Source organism: Schistocerca americana, chromosome 9 (genome assembly GCF_021461395.2).
Source record: "Schistocerca americana isolate TAMUIC-IGC-003095 chromosome 9, iqSchAmer2.1, whole genome shotgun sequence".
Lineage (NCBI taxonomy): Eukaryota > Metazoa > Arthropoda > Insecta > Orthoptera > Acrididae > Schistocerca > Schistocerca americana.
This window is the reverse complement of record NC_060127.1, coordinates 179,415,971-179,433,662: the sequence shown is the minus strand read 5'-3', so window position 1 is coordinate 179,433,662 and position 17,692 is coordinate 179,415,971. Positions and strand designations below refer to the sequence as shown.

The window sequence follows — 17,692 nt, the reverse complement described above, 5'->3', positions numbered from 1 at the left end:
TGAAATTATATGTTAAGTTTGTGCAAGTCTCGAAATACGAGGGCTATTCGTAAAGTAAAAAACGATAGGTACCGAAATGAAAACCACAGTGAAAATCAGAACTGTTTTATTTGCAACAGTTAGCTACAACTTCCAACTACTTATCTCCAAAGTCTCCGATCCGACTTAGACGTTTGTCATAGCGTTGTACCAAATTTCCAATACTCTCGTTATAGAAGGCAGCCGCCAGCGCTTTCCGCCAATTGTCTACGCTGGACTACAGCTCGTTGTGTGTGTTAAAATATTGTCTTCATAGCCAGCGGTTCATGTGAGCAAAGATGAAAGTCAGAGGGAGCCAATTACTGGCTGTGTTGTGGCTAATCAAACATTTCCAATTGAAAATGATGGAAGAGCATTTTCATTGCCCCTGCACAATGCGGCTGAGAATTGTCTTGAAGAAGAAAACGCATGACAGTTATGTAATGTTGGCTGCATAGCTTCAGGCGAAATTTCTCACCAGACCTTCGTAGTTGGCGGGAGACACTATTGTTCTGGGTATCTTTATGGGCTCCCTGTGTGCTCAGAACTAAAACAAACGACGTAACGCGATCGACGGGCGTACCAGAGACACTGCCCAACACAGCGGTGCAGAAACTTCATCGGATTTTCACTGTGGTTTCCATTTCGCGACCGATCGTTCCTTACTTTCCGAATAACCCTCGTACATTCACCCTCGAATACTGGATGAATAAATTCTGGGTGTTCACCATCATCCTCACCCCTGTGATAGGTAGGTGCTCCTTCCCCGAAGCACTTCTTTCCAAACAGTAAGTTTCAAACCCTACAAACCGAATTTTGTTGAAATCGGTCCAGTAGTTTAGAAGAAAACGTGCAACATACACACATACAACCTCGTAAATGTCTCACATTCCTACGTATAAATTTGAAATTTGGGGCAAAGTTGCCTACAATGTTTCTCTGTAACAGGTCGAAAGCGTGGCGCCTTGCGCTATTACCCTCAAGCACGAGGACTCTTGAAAAAGCAAGTTGTCGATACGTGCGGAAAGAAGGCCACAGCCAGCTCAGTTCACGTGACGGGTGAAGAGTGGGTTAATGATGTCGCTTTGGTATCAGATTTCACCACTGTTCTATCCAACGCCACCGTAGACATGTCACACAATAGGCTGTCTGTCACAGTCCCTCCTATCCACATCAGCCCTTCTTTAACGTATCTGCGATGGAGGTCATAACCGCGACGCCCAGCGTTGAAATTACGCGGTTTTCTTACGAGTGAGCGAAAAAAAGATTTCAGATACATCGCCGCTCAAAATCGAAACTAAAAGACAAGGGTTCCTATAATGAGTGTCAATGAAACCTCTCCATTCCTTAGACGTCGATTCTCACTCATTCAGCGGTCGGAAACTAGTTCCCAGTTCAGTGAGCAAAAGGACGAAGTTCTTGAAAGTCTTCGGCACCGTGGACACCTATTGTGTGATTCAGCCTTTCTCGACGGTCATCACAGGGCTGCAAGTTTACTGAATGTGACATCACCCCTCTGGAGTGCAGTGCGACCGAAATTTTTGCTCTTGTGTACAGGTTGAAACCACTAGAGACTGTTAAATACCATACGACAAAATTAGAACGTGATCTGAATCATCAAAGACTCCTTATGGTTTTTCAGATCTCCTTTTTTCAGGACCTCCTGTGGCGTTATCATGGAGGTGTGTGACATTGACAAACACATTAATAAAATAGCAAATTGTCTCTCTAAGACCGCCCACTCCGACTAAACTCACGGTAGCGCTAGCCCAAAATTATTCAGTATTTAAAAACTGTACTTTTACAGAGAAAGCATGCAAAATACTTATAGGCGCCTATTGGGAGGCAACTGGCCTTGGAGGTGTGTCAAGTGGTTCTCTACCAGCAGGCGCCTTGGATTACTTGACGGGCGATTTTCTCCATGAAGTTACATTTTCAAAAGTCTCGCAAAATGTGGGCGGGTCCCGCCTGCTGGTAAATGTTGGTACACTGAGCTCTGAAACTGGTGCGGCGCGCGCAGGGAAGTAGAGTGACTCGAGTATTTCTCCTTAGTGGCGCGTACGGTGAGCGAAGTTGCAGCTTGCGAAGAGAAGAGCTGTTTTTTGGTAGCTACGAATAGATGCGACTGAAGCCATTTGTCCGTGCTACGAATTTTTGTGTGGGAGAGCACAGGAGTGCTCAGCACAATTTGTTGTGGTTATTTAAGCAATGTGGGGAGCTGTGTGTGTTTATCAGCAGCGAACTGTAAGGTACTGCGATGTGACTGCATCCTACTTTTCGTATGGTGTGTATTCTGATAGAAATGCACTTCGAACGGACGATGTCGACTGAAGCTACAGTATAAGTCAGATCTGTTTGTTCGTCTCGGTTTGACTGGCCACCTGTAACTTGGACTTCATCGCCGTTTTTGGAATGTACGGAGGGACGCTATAGTGACGTAGACATCGAGCTTAAACTGCGTGGTATCTTCAAAGTGGACTGCTAGCATGTCGTTGTAAGTCTAGTTAACGCATTGCGCCCTTTACAGTACTGTGACAGGAGTTTGTTTCTGGCTGGGACTGACAGGCCATGTGTCAACAAGTTACCTAGGCCACAACGGTAGTTTTAGCTGAGCTACTAATATCTTTCACTTATTACATTATTAATTTAGCTGCATTTATCTGACAAGCTATTTATGCATCACATCAGCTATGTGTATAGTAAGTTACTTCTTGTCATGGCTAATGATATGAAAGTGCCGTACTAACATGAGTTCTGCTGCGGATCGCATCTACACTACTGGCCATTAAAATAGCTACACCAAGAAGAAATGCAGATGATAAACGGGTATTCATTGGACAAATATATTATACTAGAACTGACATGTGATTACTTTTTCACGCAATTTGGGTGCACAGATCCTGAGAAATCAGTACCCAGAACAACCACCTCTGCCCGTAATAACGGCCTTGATACGCCTGGGCATTGAGTCAAACAGAGCTTGGATGGCGTGTACAGGTCAGATGCCCATGCAGCTTCAACACGATACCACAGTTCATCAAGAGTAGTGACTGGCGTATTGTGACGAGCCAGATGCTCGGCCACCATTGACCAGTTCGTGAGAGATATGGAGAATGTGCTGGCCAGGGCAGCAGTCGAACATTTTCTGCACTCAGAAAGGCCCGTACAGGACCTGTAACATGCGGTCGTGCATTATCCTGCTGAAATGTAGGGTTTCGCAGGGATCGAATGAAGGGTAGAGCCACGGGTCGTAACACATCTGAAATGTAACGTCCACTGTTCAAAGTGCCGTCAATGCGAACAGGAGGTGACCGAGACGTGTAACCAATGGCACCCCATACCATCACGCCGGGTAAACGCCAGTATAGCGATGACGAAAACACGCTTCCAATGTGCGTTCACCGCGATGTCACCAAACACGGATGCGACCATCATGATGCTGTAAACAGAACCTGAATTCATCCGAAAGAATGACTTTTTGCCATTCGTGCACCCAGGTTCGTTATTGAGTACACTATTGCAGGCGCTCCTGTCTGTGATGCAGCGTCAAGGATAACCGCAGCCGTGGCCTCCGAGCTGATAGTCCATGCCACTGCAAACGTCGTCGAACTGTTCGTGCAGATGGTTGTTGTCTTGCAAACGTCCCCATCTGTTGACTCAGGGGTCGAGACGTGGCTGCACGATTCGTCACAGCCATACGGATAAGTTGCCTTTCATCTCGATTGCTAGTGATACGAGGCCGTTGGGATCCAGCACGACGATCCGTATTACGCTCCTGAACCCACCGATTCCATATTCTGCTAATAGTCATTGGAATCGACCAACGCGAGCAGGAATGTCCCGATACGAAAAACCGCAATCGAGGTAGGCTACAATCCGACCTTTATCAAAGTCGGAAACGTGATGATACGCATTTCCCCTCCTTACACGAGGCATCACAACTACGTTTCACCAGGCAACGCCGGTTAACTGCTGTTTGTGTATGAGAAATCGGTTGGAAATTTTCCTCAGGTCAGCACTTTGTAGGTGTCGCCACCGGCGCCAACCTTGTGTGAATGCTCTGAAAAGCTAATCATTTGATATCACGGCATCTTCTTCCTGTCGGTTAAATTTCGCGTCTGTAGCACGTCATCTCCGTGGTGTGGCAGTTTCAATGGCCAGTAGTAAAAGTTTTATTTGGCTTCTTTTGGGTGAACGTATGCACTAAATAGGCCACGATCCGAACAAAGATTTGAATCTGTTTAAATGCGTTAACGCTGAGCCCACTTCTGAGACGGAGAACCATGTGTGAATCCAGTCTTTTTAATGAATTTTAAAAGTTTCAGAATTTGTTATATATTCTATTAGTACAGCTTCTACTGTTTTTAAAAAATAGTCATTTGATACAGTTGCCCGCATCTCGTGGTCGTGCGGTAGCGTTCTCGCTTCCCACGCCCGGGTTCCCGGGTTCGATTCCCGGCGGGGTCACGGATTTTCTCTGCCTCGTGATGGCTGGGTGTTGTGTGATGTCCTTAGGTTAGTTAGGTTTAAGTAGTTCTAAGTTCTAGGGGACTGATGACCATAGATGTTAAGTCCCATAGTGCTCAGAGCCATTTGAACCATTTTTGATACAGTTGCCATTTGGTTAGGATATTCTCTTTGTAAAAAAACTGTATTCAAAATGAATTTTGATTTTACAAAGATTTCTCATGCATGGTAAAGGTGAATCGTCATGGTCAGTGGAAATTAAAATGTCGTGTGATACCTCTCCTGCTCCAAGTCGGCCCGTCTGACGTCCTACCCCCCTTAAAATCAAAACACAGCAATACCAAAGAAGAGAGAGGGACGGTATAGTGTCCAGAGCACTTCGTGTTGAGAAGACTCACCAGAAGCAGTGGGTGCGGCATCGTGACCAACTCGTCCCCGGTGAGGCCCGGAGCGCTCTTGCCCTGGTTGAACAGCCACGTGATCTTGTTGTTGTACGAGACGGTGTCGTCCTCCTTGTGGTCGCGCAGCTTCACCTTCTGCTTGTACTCCCTGCAACAGAAGCGAAGCCGGTTTGGCGTGAGGATATACGGCCGAGTCCGAAAGTTGGAACGAGCTACACGTCTCAGAAGCTTGTCGATGTACCGATGTTATAGTCAGTACTACCGGCGTTGACGCACTTACAACACCAACAATAAGACTGCAAATTCTCTGTCTATACGACTTGGCCATTGTAACATCCACGAGATAAACTTTAGCTACAGAGCGACGAGAGGAAATTATGCCTCTAGCAGTTATAAACATTGACTATTCGACATATTCTATGATGTAATTGGACATATCGATGTGTATCATGATAATTGTAAATTCCTTTTATGATCTGCGTTTGCCTTCCTTTGCTTTTACATTTTGTTGGTTGGCTTTTGTAGGTTGCGGACGCATATCAAACTGACGTCTGTTAAGAAATTGTAATTATTTGTTAATTATTACTTGAAAATAGAGTTGATTATTGTTATAAATATGAGTGAATAATTATTTGTAACTTTAATTCCTCTCTCAGTAAGCATTATCTGTGTTAATTATTTCTTTCCGCTGCAAGGAGGGCAGCCATTGGCGATAGCGATTTGTATCGCGTTTTTGTCTGTGTTTTCCTTAGAAACAAATCAAATGTTTGCTTGATGAAGTCTAAATAGTGCACAATACGAAAGTAGAGTTTATACAGTTTAATAAGCATTTCAAATACTTAATTATTTGGTCTAACAATAGAAAGTCTCTATTAATTGTCTGCCACCATTTTAACAATTATCTCAGCGGCAAATTCAAATTACGCAACTCTGCAGACATAAATTCCGAACGTAATACAAATGTGTAAAAATAAATGTGCACCGGTGCTCCCGAACTCATTTTAATGAAAATGATTCGAATCAGATTGGTTCTTTAAAAACAGTGCTCATAGCATGATCCTTATAAGAAACTTTTCTAGCTGATGTATGGAGCCGAAATTAATTACGCACGAGTTGCGAAGAATATTGTTTCAGGTAACATACGTCAGTGTTGTGCGCGGCTGATATTCGGTGGTTTTAATGATCATTTTGCTGAAGATAACTGTTTCCAACACAATCAATAGTTATATAGAATCTGTTGTATGAACTGTGATTTAGTGACACTTACACAACTTACAGACAACACGTTAACACGACGTTAACATGGAGTTCTTTAGCAACTTGACCAAATCTTTAGCCGGGAGAAAAATTATTTAGTAATTGCTCACTGTAATAAAATAAGATTATCATTTTCATTTACAAATTAGTTAAATACCAAACCACTGAATAACACAGCGAACGCCACACCACTCGTACAGCGCATGCACACTGGTCACTGGTCTCTTCCCTTCCCACTCTCCTTTCACGACGCTCATCTCGTGGAACGACCAAAGTAGTGTGTGTGTGTGTGTGTGTTCGAAACAGCTCTCATCCTAGCTGATATTTAGTACTTTAGTATCCTCCCAAAATCGCATTAGAGTCGTATAAACACGCCGTGTCTTACCGTATGAAACTTCCTGGCCCATTAAAACTGTGTGCCGGACCGAGACTCGAACTCGGGAACTTTGCCTTTCGCGGGCAAGTGCTCTACCATCTGAGCTACCGAAGCACGACTCACGCCCCGTCCTCACAGCTTTACTTCTGCCAGTGCCTCGTCTCCTACCTTGAGGAGTGCGGGGTCTGATGACCATAGATGTTATGTCCCATAGTGCTCAGAGCCATTTTGAGGTGTGATAATTCTGCAAGGTTCGCAGGAGAGCTTCTGTAAAGTTTGGAAGGTAGGAGACGAGGTACTGGCAGAAGGAAAGCTGTGAGGTCGGGGCGTAGAGTCGTGCTGGGGTAGCTCAGTTGGTAGAGCACTCGCCCGCGAAAGGCAAAGGTCCCGAGTTCGAGTCTCGGTCCGCCACACAATCTGCCAGGAAGTTTCATATCAGCGCACACTCCGCTGGAAAGTGAAACTCTTATTCTAGACTCCCATATGATCAACACAGTGATAAGCATAAGAACTGAGTTGAAAGCCAATAAGTCGCCATTTCCTCATGGGATCCCAGATCGGTTTTATTGGGAGTATTGTACAGCAGTGGGCGCTCCCTTAGCTTGTTTTTATCTCAAATCTCTTGCCAAGCGGAAAGTCCCAAGCGACTGGAGAAACGCACAGGTATACAAGGAAGGTAAAAGAAGAGACGCACTAAATTATAGACCAATAGCCATAACATCAGTTTGTTGCAAAACTCTTGAACATATTCTGAGTCGAATATAATATCTCCACGAAGCAGTATGGTTTTAGAGAGCACCGCTCGTGCGAAACTCGCTTCCCTTTTGTCACACGATATACTGTGAATCATGGATCAAGGGCGACAGCCAGATTCCATATTCAAGGTGGAGAGCAGTCTGCGGTTGTCTGCTGATGATGCTGTGGGGTGTGGAAAGGTGTCGAAGTTGACTGACTGTAAGGGGATACAAGATGACTTAGACAAAATTCGTAGTTTCTGTGATGGATGGCATCTGAGGAAAAATGTACGTTAATTCGGATGGCTAGAAGAAAAAAAACCCGTAATGTTCGAATACAGTTTTAATAGTATGCTGCTCGACACAGTCATATGGTTCAAGTATCTGGGCGTAACGTTGCGAAGCGACATCAGGTGGAACAATCTTGTAAGGATTGTGGTAGGGAAGGCGAATGGTCGACTTCGGTTATTGCGAGTATTTTGGGAAAGTGTGGTCCATTTTGTAGGAGACCGCATACAGGAGGCTGGTCCGACCAATTCTTGAGTGCTGCTCGAATGTTGAGGGCCCGCATCAGGTCTGATTACAGGAGGAAATTCAGAGGCCGGTTGCTAGATTTGCTATAAGTAGGTTCGAACAACAAGCAAGTATTACGAAGATCCTTCGGGAACTCAAATGGGGATCCCTGTAGGGAAGGCGGCGTGCTTTTCGAGAAACATGACTGAGAAAATTTAGAGATCCGGAATTTTAATTTGCTTGCTGAGCGATTTCACTGGCGCCAACATTCATTTCGCGTAAAGGCCACGAAGGTAAGTTAAGGGAAATTATGGCTCTTGCGGAGACATATAGTCATTTTTCCTCGCTCTATTTGGCAGTGGAAGAGGAAAGCAAATGGGTAGTAGCGGTACAGCCGGCCGGAGTGGCCGAGCGGTTCTAGGCGCTACAGTCTGGAACTGCGCGATCGCCACAGTCGCAGGTTCGAATCCTGCCTCGGGCATGGATGTGTGTGATGTCCTTAGGTTAGTTATGTATAACTAGTTCTAAGTTCTAGGGGACTGATGACCTTATAAGTTAAGTCCCATAGTGCTCAGAGTCATTTAGTAGTGGTACAGGACACGCTACGCCACGCACCAGACAGAGACTTGAGGAGTACGCATGTAGATGTAGCTGTAATTATACTCCCTGTTCGTTTTGTAAATTAGAATAAATATTGCTAGCTTTTTGCAACTGAAGCTAGATTTGTTTTACTTAAACTGCGTTGAGTATAACGTATTCCCTGACAAAAAATCTGAGGAACCCATTAGGGGAGGAGGAAACGAAATGAAATATCACGACATGAGAGGGTATGCGATGTTATTTCAGTGATTACAACTGAGGCCAAATTGATAAATACGGGGGTTGGAACATTAATAGTAGAAACTATTTATTTACAGCTCGTACAAAATAGATACGTGTTTCAAAGTTTTACTGACCTTCAAAGTAGTCACCAGCATTGTGTACAACCCGTTGCCAGCGAAGTGGAAGTCTTAGGATACTCTTAGCAGTGCCAGTTGTGTTGACAGTTCGAGCGGCGCGGTCTATTGCCCGACGAATTTGTAGCAGTTCCGAAGCGAATGCCATGAAGTGTTTCCTTCAGTTTATAAATCGAGTTGAACTAACGAGGGCTTAAGTCAGGGGAGTGCAGTAGGTGGTATAGCACTTATGAGCCCCATGAGTCAAACAAATCAGTAACTGCTTGCACTGTACGTGCTTGAGTATTGTCCTGCAAAATGATGGTCAAGTCCTGCAGAAAGTGCCATCACTTCTGTCTCTGTGCTGTTCATTTTTGGAACACAACCTACGACTAGCATAGAGACAGAAATGGTGACACTTTCTGCAGGACCTGACCATCATTTTGCAGGACAATACTCAAGCACGTACAGTGCAAGCTGTTACTGATTTGTTTGACTGGTGGGTTTGCGAAGTGCTATACCACCTACTGCAGTCCCCTTACTTAAGCCCTCGTTAGTTCAACTCGATTTATAAACTGAAGGAATCACTTCACGGCATTCGCTTCAGAACTGCTACAAATTCGTCGGGTAATAAACCGCGCCGCTCGAACTGTCAACACAACTGGCACTGCTAAGAGAATCCTACGACTTTCACATCGCTGGCAACGGGTTATACACAATGCTGGTGACTACTTTGAAGGTCAGTAAAACTTTGAAACACGTATCTATTTTGTGTTTCAAAGTCATACTGACCTTACTTTTGTTCTCCCGCCATGAACAATAGACCTTGCTGTTAGTGGAGAGGCTTGCGTGCCTCAGCGATACAGATAGCCGTACCGTAGGTGCAACCACAACGGAGGGGTATCTGTTGAGAGGCCAGACAAACATGTGGTTCCTGAAGAGGGGCAGCAGCCTTTTCAGTAGTTCCAGGGACAACAGTCTGGATGATTGACTGATCTGGCCTTGTAACACTAACCAAAACGGCCTTGCTGTGCTGGTACTGCGAACGGCTGAAAGCAAGGGGAAACTACAGCCCTAATTTTTCCCGAGGGCATGCAGCTTTCTGTATGGATAAATGATGATGACATTCTCTTGGGTAAAATATTCCGAAGGTAAAATAGTCCCCATTTCGGATCTCCGGGCGGGGACTACTCAAGAGGACGTCGTTATCAGGAGAAAGAAAACTGGCGTTCTACGGATCGGAGCGTGGAATGTGAGATCCCTTAATCGGGCAGGTAGGTTAGAAAATTTAAAAAGGGAAATGGATAGGTTAAAGTTGGATATAGTGGGAATTAGTGAAGTTCGGTGGCAGGAGGAACAACACGTTTGGTCAGGTGAATACGGGGTTATAAGTACAAAATAAAATAGGGGTAGCGCAGGAGTAGGTTTAATAATGAATAAAACAATATGAATGCGGGTAAGCTACTACAAAAAGCACAGGGAACGCAATGTTGTGGCCAAGACAGACACGAAGCCCACGCCTACCACAGTAGTACAAATTTATATGCCAACAAGCTCTGCAGATGACTAAGAAATTGAAGAAATGTATGATGAAATAAAAGAAATTATTCACATAGTCAAGGGAGACTAAAATTTAATAGTTATGGGTGACTGGAATTCGATAGTAGAAATTGATGAATTGTATGATAAGATAAAAGAAATTATTCAGGTAGTGAAGGGAGACGAAAATTTAATAGTCATGGGTGACTAGAATTCGGTAGTGCGAAAAGGGAGAGAAGGAAACATAGTAGGTGAATATGGACTGGGGGTAAGAAATGAAAGAGGAAGCCGCCTTGTAGAATTTTGCACAGAGCACAACATAATCATAGCTCACACTTGGTTCAAGAGTCATCAAAGAAGTTTGTATACATGGAAGAAGCCTGAAGATACTGACAGGTTTCAGATAGATTATATAATGGTAAGATAGAGATTTAGGAACCAGGTTTTGAATTGTAAGACATTTACAGGGGGGGATGTGGACTCTGACCACAATCTATTCGTTATGAACTGTAGATTAAAACTGAAGAAACTGCAAAAATGTGGGAATTTAAGGAGATGGGACCTGGATAAACTGACTAAACCAGAGGTTGTACAGAGTTTCAAGGAGAGCATATGGGAACAATTGACGGTAATGGGGGAAAGAGATACAATAGAAGAAGAATGGGTAGCTCTGAGGGATGAAGTAGTGAAGGCAGCAGAGGATCAAGTAGGTAAAAAGACGAGGGCTAGTAGAAATCGTTGGATAATAAAAGAAATATTGAATTTAATTGATGAAAGGAGAACATACAAAATGCAGTAAATGAAGCAGGCAAAAAGGAATGCAAACGTCTCAAAAATGAGATCGACAGGAAGTGCAAAATGGCTAAGCAGGCATGGCTAGAGGACAAATTTAAGGATGTAGAGGCTTATCTCACTAGGAGTAAGATAGATACTGCCTACAGGAAAATTAAGGAGACCTTTGGAGAAAAGAGAACCACTTGTATGAATATCAAGAGCTCAGATGGAAACCCAGTTCTAAGCAAAGAAGGGAAAGCAGAAAGGTGGAAGGAGTATGAAGAGAGTCTATATAAGGGCGATGTTCTTGAGGACAATATTGTGGAAATGGAAGAGGATGTAGATGAAGATGAAATGGGAGATATGATACTGCGTGAAGAGTTTGACAGAGCACTGAAAGATCTAAGTCGAAACAAGGCCCCGGGAGTAGACAACATTCAATTAGAACTGTGTGTGTGTGTGTGTGTGTGTGTGTGTGTGTGTGTGTGTGTGTGTGTGTGAAATCTTATGGGACTTAACTGCGAAGGTCATCAGTCCCTAAGCTTACACACTACTTAACCTAAATTATCCTAAGGACAAACACGCACACCCATGCCCGAGGGAGGACTCGAACCTCAGCCGGGACCACTAGAACTACTGACGGCCTTGGGAGAACCAGTCCTGACAAAACTCTACCATCTGGTGAGCAAAATGTATGAGACAGGCGAAATACCCTCAGACTTCAAGAAGAATATAATAATTCCAATCCCAAAGAAAGCAGGCGTTGACAGATGTGAAAATTACCGAACTATCAGTTTAGTAAGTCACGGCTGCAAAATAGTAAGCGCATTCTTTACAGACGAATGGAAAAACTGGTAGAAGCCGACCTCGAGGAAGATCAGTTTGGATTCCGTAGAATTATGGGAACACGTGAGGCAATACTGACCCTACGACTTATTTTAGAAGCTAGATTAAGAAAAGGCAAACCTACGTTTCTAGCATTTGTAGACTTAGAGAAAGCTTTTGACAATGTTGACTGGAATACTCTCTTTCAAATACTGAAGGTGATAGGGGTAAAATACAGGGAGCGAAAGGCTATTTACAATTTGCACAGAAACCAGATGGCAGTTATAAGAGTCGAGGGCCACGAAAGGGAAGCAGTGCTTGGGAAAGGAGTGAGACAGGGTTGTAGCCTCTCCCCGAGAAAGCAGTAAAGGAAACAAAAGAAAAATTGGGAGTAGGTATTAAAATCGATGGAGAAGAAATAAAAACTTTAAGGTTCGCCGATGACATTGTAATTCTGTCAGATACAGCATAGGACTTGGAAGAACAGTTGAACGGTATGGACAGTGTCTTGAAAGAAGGATATAAGATGAACATCAACAAAAGCTAAACGAGGATAATGGAATGTAGCCGAATTAAAGCAGGTGATGCTGAGGGGAAATAGGTTAGGAAATCAGACACTAAAAGTAGTAAAGGAGTTTTGCTATTTGGGGAGCAAAATAACTGTTGATGTTCAAAGTAGAGAGGATAAAAAATGTAGGCTGGCTACCGCACGGAAAGCGTTTCTGAAGGAGAGAAATTTGTTATCCTCGAGTATAGATTTAAGTGTCAGGAAGCCGTTTCTGAAAGTATTTGTATAGAGTGTAACCATGTATGGAAGTGAAACATAGACGATAAATAGTTTGGGCAAGAAGAGAATAGAAGCTTTCGAAATGTGGTGCTACAGAAGAATGCTGAAGATTAGATGGGTAGATCAGATAACTAATGAGGAGGTACTGAATAGGATTGGGGAGAAGAGGAGTTTGTGGCACAACTTGACTAGAAGAAGGTATCGGTTGGTAGGACATGTTCTGAGGCATCAAGGGATCACCAGTTTAGTATTGGAGGGCAGCGTGGAGGGTAAAAATCGTAGAGGGAGACCAAGTGATGAATGCACTAAACAGATTCAGAAGGATGTAGGTTACATTAGGTACTGGGAGATGAAGAAGCTTGCACAGGATTGAGTAGCATGGAGAGCTGCATCAAACCAGTCTCAGGACTGAAGACCACATCAACAACAACATCTATTTTGTACGAGCTGTAAATAAATAGTTTCCACTATTAATGTTCCAACCCTCAGAACTTGGTAATACCACATGAGATCGTTTATCAGTATGACGTTGCACCCACCTCTGACATGTTTGAGCACCCATTCGGTAGCGAAGGGTTTCGTAAGGCTGTTGTATTCCCTCTTGAGTTAAAGTGGCCCACAGCTGTTACAAACGGTACTCGATATCGTAGGTAACGGCACTGCGACCACGCTGGTCCCAAACGTTTTCTGTTGATGACTCAGATATGGGGACCTTGTTGGCCACAGGAGTTCCTCAACATTCATAGTGGCGAGTGACGTATGCGGACGAGCATTGTCCTGTAGGAAAATGGTTCTTCGATACTGTCGGATGAGAAGCAACACACGAGCACGCAGGATGCCCTCAATAACAACCAGCCTTGACCTGAAATCATACCCGATGACTCCCTAGACCATGACACCCTGCGTGTCTTCCACAACAGTGGAGAAATGGTGGCTGCCACACTAGCTGGCGATAGTTAACGGGAGTGGTACAGAACGGCGACCCATGGCTGAAGACAAGGTGACTCTATTTGTCAGCAATACATGCTTCTCAGTAAGGTCCCATTCCCAGTGCAGTCTTTTGTGTTGCAGTCTGAACGGCAGCTTACGCATGGGTTGGTAATTCCCAAATCTGACTGCTGCTAATGTCCACCCACGGTGCGGGAGGACACACAATGAGACAGCGAGTCTGTTACTTCCTTTCGGATGACCGGCGAATCTATGACAGAGTTGTATTATGCTTGATGCACAATAAGGCGTACCCCATTGTGGTTGTCAGATGTCGTTGACTGGAATCTTGACAACGAGTATTCCTAAACTACGTCCGAACGGGCCTTGGAAGGACCAACGGTACCGACCGGCCGCCGTGTCATCCTCAACCATAGGCGTCACTAGATGCGGATATGGAGGGGCATGTGGTCAGCACACCGCCTTCCCAGCCGTTGTCAGTTTTGGTGACTGGGGCCGATACTTCTCATTCAAGTAGCTACACAATTGGCCTCACAAGGGCTGAGTGCACTCCGCTTGCAAACAGCGCTTGGCAGACAAGATGGTCACCCATCCAAGTGCCAGCCCAGCCCGACAGCGCTTATCTTCGGTGATCCGACGGGAACCGGTGTTACCACTGCGGCGAGGCCGTTGGCAACGAGTATTCGTGCCGTCACGTTATCGTGCAGTTCAGCATCGGGTCACTGTAACATCTGAATGCTCTGAAAATCTTATTGCACCATTCGACCAGTCGGCCAAATGGAGACCCACAATGCTGCCCCCTTTCAAACTCTGTAACGCGCTGATAACGCTATCTCACATGGGTACGCAGAGTCTCTGTTTCCTTCACAGCGATCACTCAACCTCTGTGTTCGCACCTATTATGTACCCTACCACAGTTGGTAACAACACTTAATACGAACAACAATATTATAGTGTGGTGGCCGTTCTATTTGTCTCAGCAAACTGCAACACTAATCATTTATATACGCGCCAATTGTTAATAGTGGTATGACGTTACAGGGACAACCAACGATGCTCATTCACGTTGTTTGTCAGGCAGTGTTTCTGTCTCCTGGAATCGTGCAGCAGTTGTAAAATGAAATGTCGTGTGTCTAGAGCCTCCCGTCGGGTAGAACTGTCGCCTGGTGCAAGTCTTTTGAGTTGACGCCACTTCGGCGGGCCTGCGTGTCGATGGGGATGAGATGATGATGGGGACAACACAACACCAGGTCTTTCAGCGGAGAAAATCTTCGACCAAGCCGGGAATCGAACCCAGGCCCCTTAGCATGGCATTCCATCGCGCTGACAACTTTTTTTTTCATTTTGTTCGTTACTGATCGTTGTTTTTGGTCGTTACGGACGTCGCAAGACATCCTGTTCAAGTTCGGTGGCTGATCCTTCCACTCAGTTTTTTAGTACAGCAACCGGCCCTCTGACCGAACACGCTGAGCTACCGTACCGGCTGCCACTCAGCTATCGAGGCGAGCGTATCAGTTGTAATCATGATCCTCATTTGAGTAAGACGAACAGCTGTTCTATCGTGATTTCATACTTCCCATATGACGCGACACCTGTAGACGAAGAGTCACAGTTACGAAACTTGTCATTCACTGAAAATTTTGAACGAAATTTTCCTTTCAGAGGAATTCAGAGAAGGCTCCGTCGAATGTATTGTTCAGTATCGAGTCTCTGCGTTGTATTCGACATCACTTTGTGTCTTGGCCACGTAGTTTTCGTGTCCCCTTCGTACTTCCGCGCGCCAACTCCGGCTGTCTGTTGCCGGACAATCTGTGCTCGCGTGCGTCGTTCAATGCCCCGCTAAATAATTTGTATCTCGTGCCTGATCGGGCATCGTATAACGGAGACTCCCATTAACTAGTTAACAGCCATCGACGTGTAATTGTCACCTGCGTCCGGTTCTGTAATTAGGACTGGCCGAGCAGACAGCTGACGAGTCACGAACAGACGATAAATAAATGCGGACAACTCCGGCATGTTTCCCAACAGCTCAGCGTTTGCGAGAATTAATGACAACGACGTGATTTTGATGCTTTCAAGTTTGCACAGCGATTAAGCAAATTTAGTTTTAAACATTAGTTACTTAAACATTGTTGTTGTTGTTGTGGTCTTCAGTCCGGAGACTGGTTTGATGCAGCTCTCCGTGCTACTCTATCCTGTGCAAGCTTTTTCATCTCCCAATACCTACTGCAACCTACATCTGAATCTGTTTAGTGTATTCATCTCTGTCTCCCTCTACGATTTTTGCCCTCCACGCTGCCCTCCAATGCTAAATTTGTGATCCCTTGATGCCTCAGAACATGTCCTACCAACCGATCCCTCCTTCTAGTCAAGTTGTGCCACAAACTTCTTTTCTCCCCAATTCTATTCAATGATCTACCCATCTAATCTTCAGCATTCTTCTGTAGCACCACATTTCGAAAGCTTCTATTCTCTTCTTGTCCAAACTATTTATCGTCCATGTTTCACTTCCATACGTGGCTACGCTCCATACGAATACTTTCAGAAACGACTTCCTCACACTTAAATCTATACTCCATGTTAACAAATTTCTCTTCTTCAGAAAAGCTTTCCTTGCCATTGCCAGTCTACATTTTATATCCTTTCTACTTCGACCATCATCAGTTATTTTGATCCCCAAATAGCAAAACTCCTTTACTACTTTAAGTGTATCACTTCCTAATCTAATTCCCTCAGCATCACCTGACTTAATTCGACTACATTCCATTATCCTCGTTTGGCTTTTGTTGATGTTCATCTTATACCCTCCTTTCAAGACACTGTCCATTCCATTCAACTGTTCTTCCAAGTCCTTTGCTGTCTCTGACAGAATTGCAATGTCAATATAGACACCGCAAAATTTGGCTCATATTTACGTGGGCTGTTCGGAAAGTAAGGAACATCGGTCGTGAAATGGAAACGACAGTGAAAAACCGACGAAACTTTGCATAGATGTGCTGGGCAGCATGTCTTCTAAGCATCACGTCGCCGTTCTTAGTTCTGAGCACACAGAGAGCGAGTAAAGACGTCTAGAAAATAGTCTATACTGCCAAGTATGAATGTCTGCCGAGAGATTTCGCCTGATGTTATGCAACATCACGTAACTTATCTGTCATGCAGTTCCTTCTTCATGAGAGTTTTCTGCCGCACACCGCAGGGTCAATGAAGACGTCCCTGCAATATTTTCATTGGGAAATGTTTGATCACCCAGCATACAGCCAGACCCTGGCTCCCTCCGAGTTTCATCTCTGCTCAGACGGACCGGTGGATACGAAGACATCTTGGCTCTGAGACCGAGCTGCAGTAAAACGCAGAAAATTGTCGGAAAACACAGGAGTCTACCTTTTATGACGAGGGGGTTGAAAAGTTGGTACAACGCTACGACATATGTCTAAGTGTGAGCGGCGACTATATAGATAAGTAGTTGGAAAGTTTAGCTAACCGTGGAAGATAAAAACCAGTTTGGATTTTTACTGTAGTTTCCATTTCGCGACCAATAGTTCCTTACTTTCCGAATAGCCCTCGTATAAACGTCATCGCAAACAGCTTTAGTCCCGTAGGGAGTGCAAACAGGTGTCGAAGTTACGTGATCGAACGTCATTAGTCATTCGCGAGTTGAGGCTTCCTACAGAACTTTCCCATGCTCCATCGTGCTCCTGCCTGTTTTCTGATGCCATCCATCCATCTTCCATCAGATCATCGTCTGAGTTTTCATTTAGTTTTTCGAACCGTGTAATTAGATTCCTTGGTCAAAAACCTTTCATTTGCTTGACTACGTTCCCGTTCGTTTTTATTACGATCATAACTACCGTTTCGACTCCAAACTCCTCCCTGACTGGCTGGTTTGTCTTTCTGTGACCACTAGTGCCCGCTGTCCGCAAGAGTGACAGGATTTCTGGCGTTCCCCAAGGTATTGTTGTAGGCCCTTTGCTGTTCCTTATCCGTATAAACGATTTGCGAGACAATCTGAGCAGCCGTCTTCGGTTGTTTGCAGATGACGCTGTCGTTTACCGACTAATAAAGTCATCAGAAGATCAAAACAAACTCAAAAATGATTTCGAAAAGATATCTGAATGGCG

General features: G+C 44.6%; 1 protein-coding gene across 1 annotated transcript in view; it reads right to left on the bottom strand.

Moving 5' to 3' along the window:
* LOC124551118 (sensory neuron membrane protein 1-like) overlaps window positions 1-17,692 on the bottom strand; it is a 291,988-nt gene that overhangs the window by 159,859 nt on the left and 114,437 nt on the right. The window contains exon 4 of the mRNA XM_047126065.1: window positions 4,884-5,034. Within this exon, the coding sequence (XP_046982021.1) occupies window positions 4,884-5,034 (151 nt within the window). The remainder of the gene's footprint in view (window positions 1-4,883; window positions 5,035-17,692) is intronic.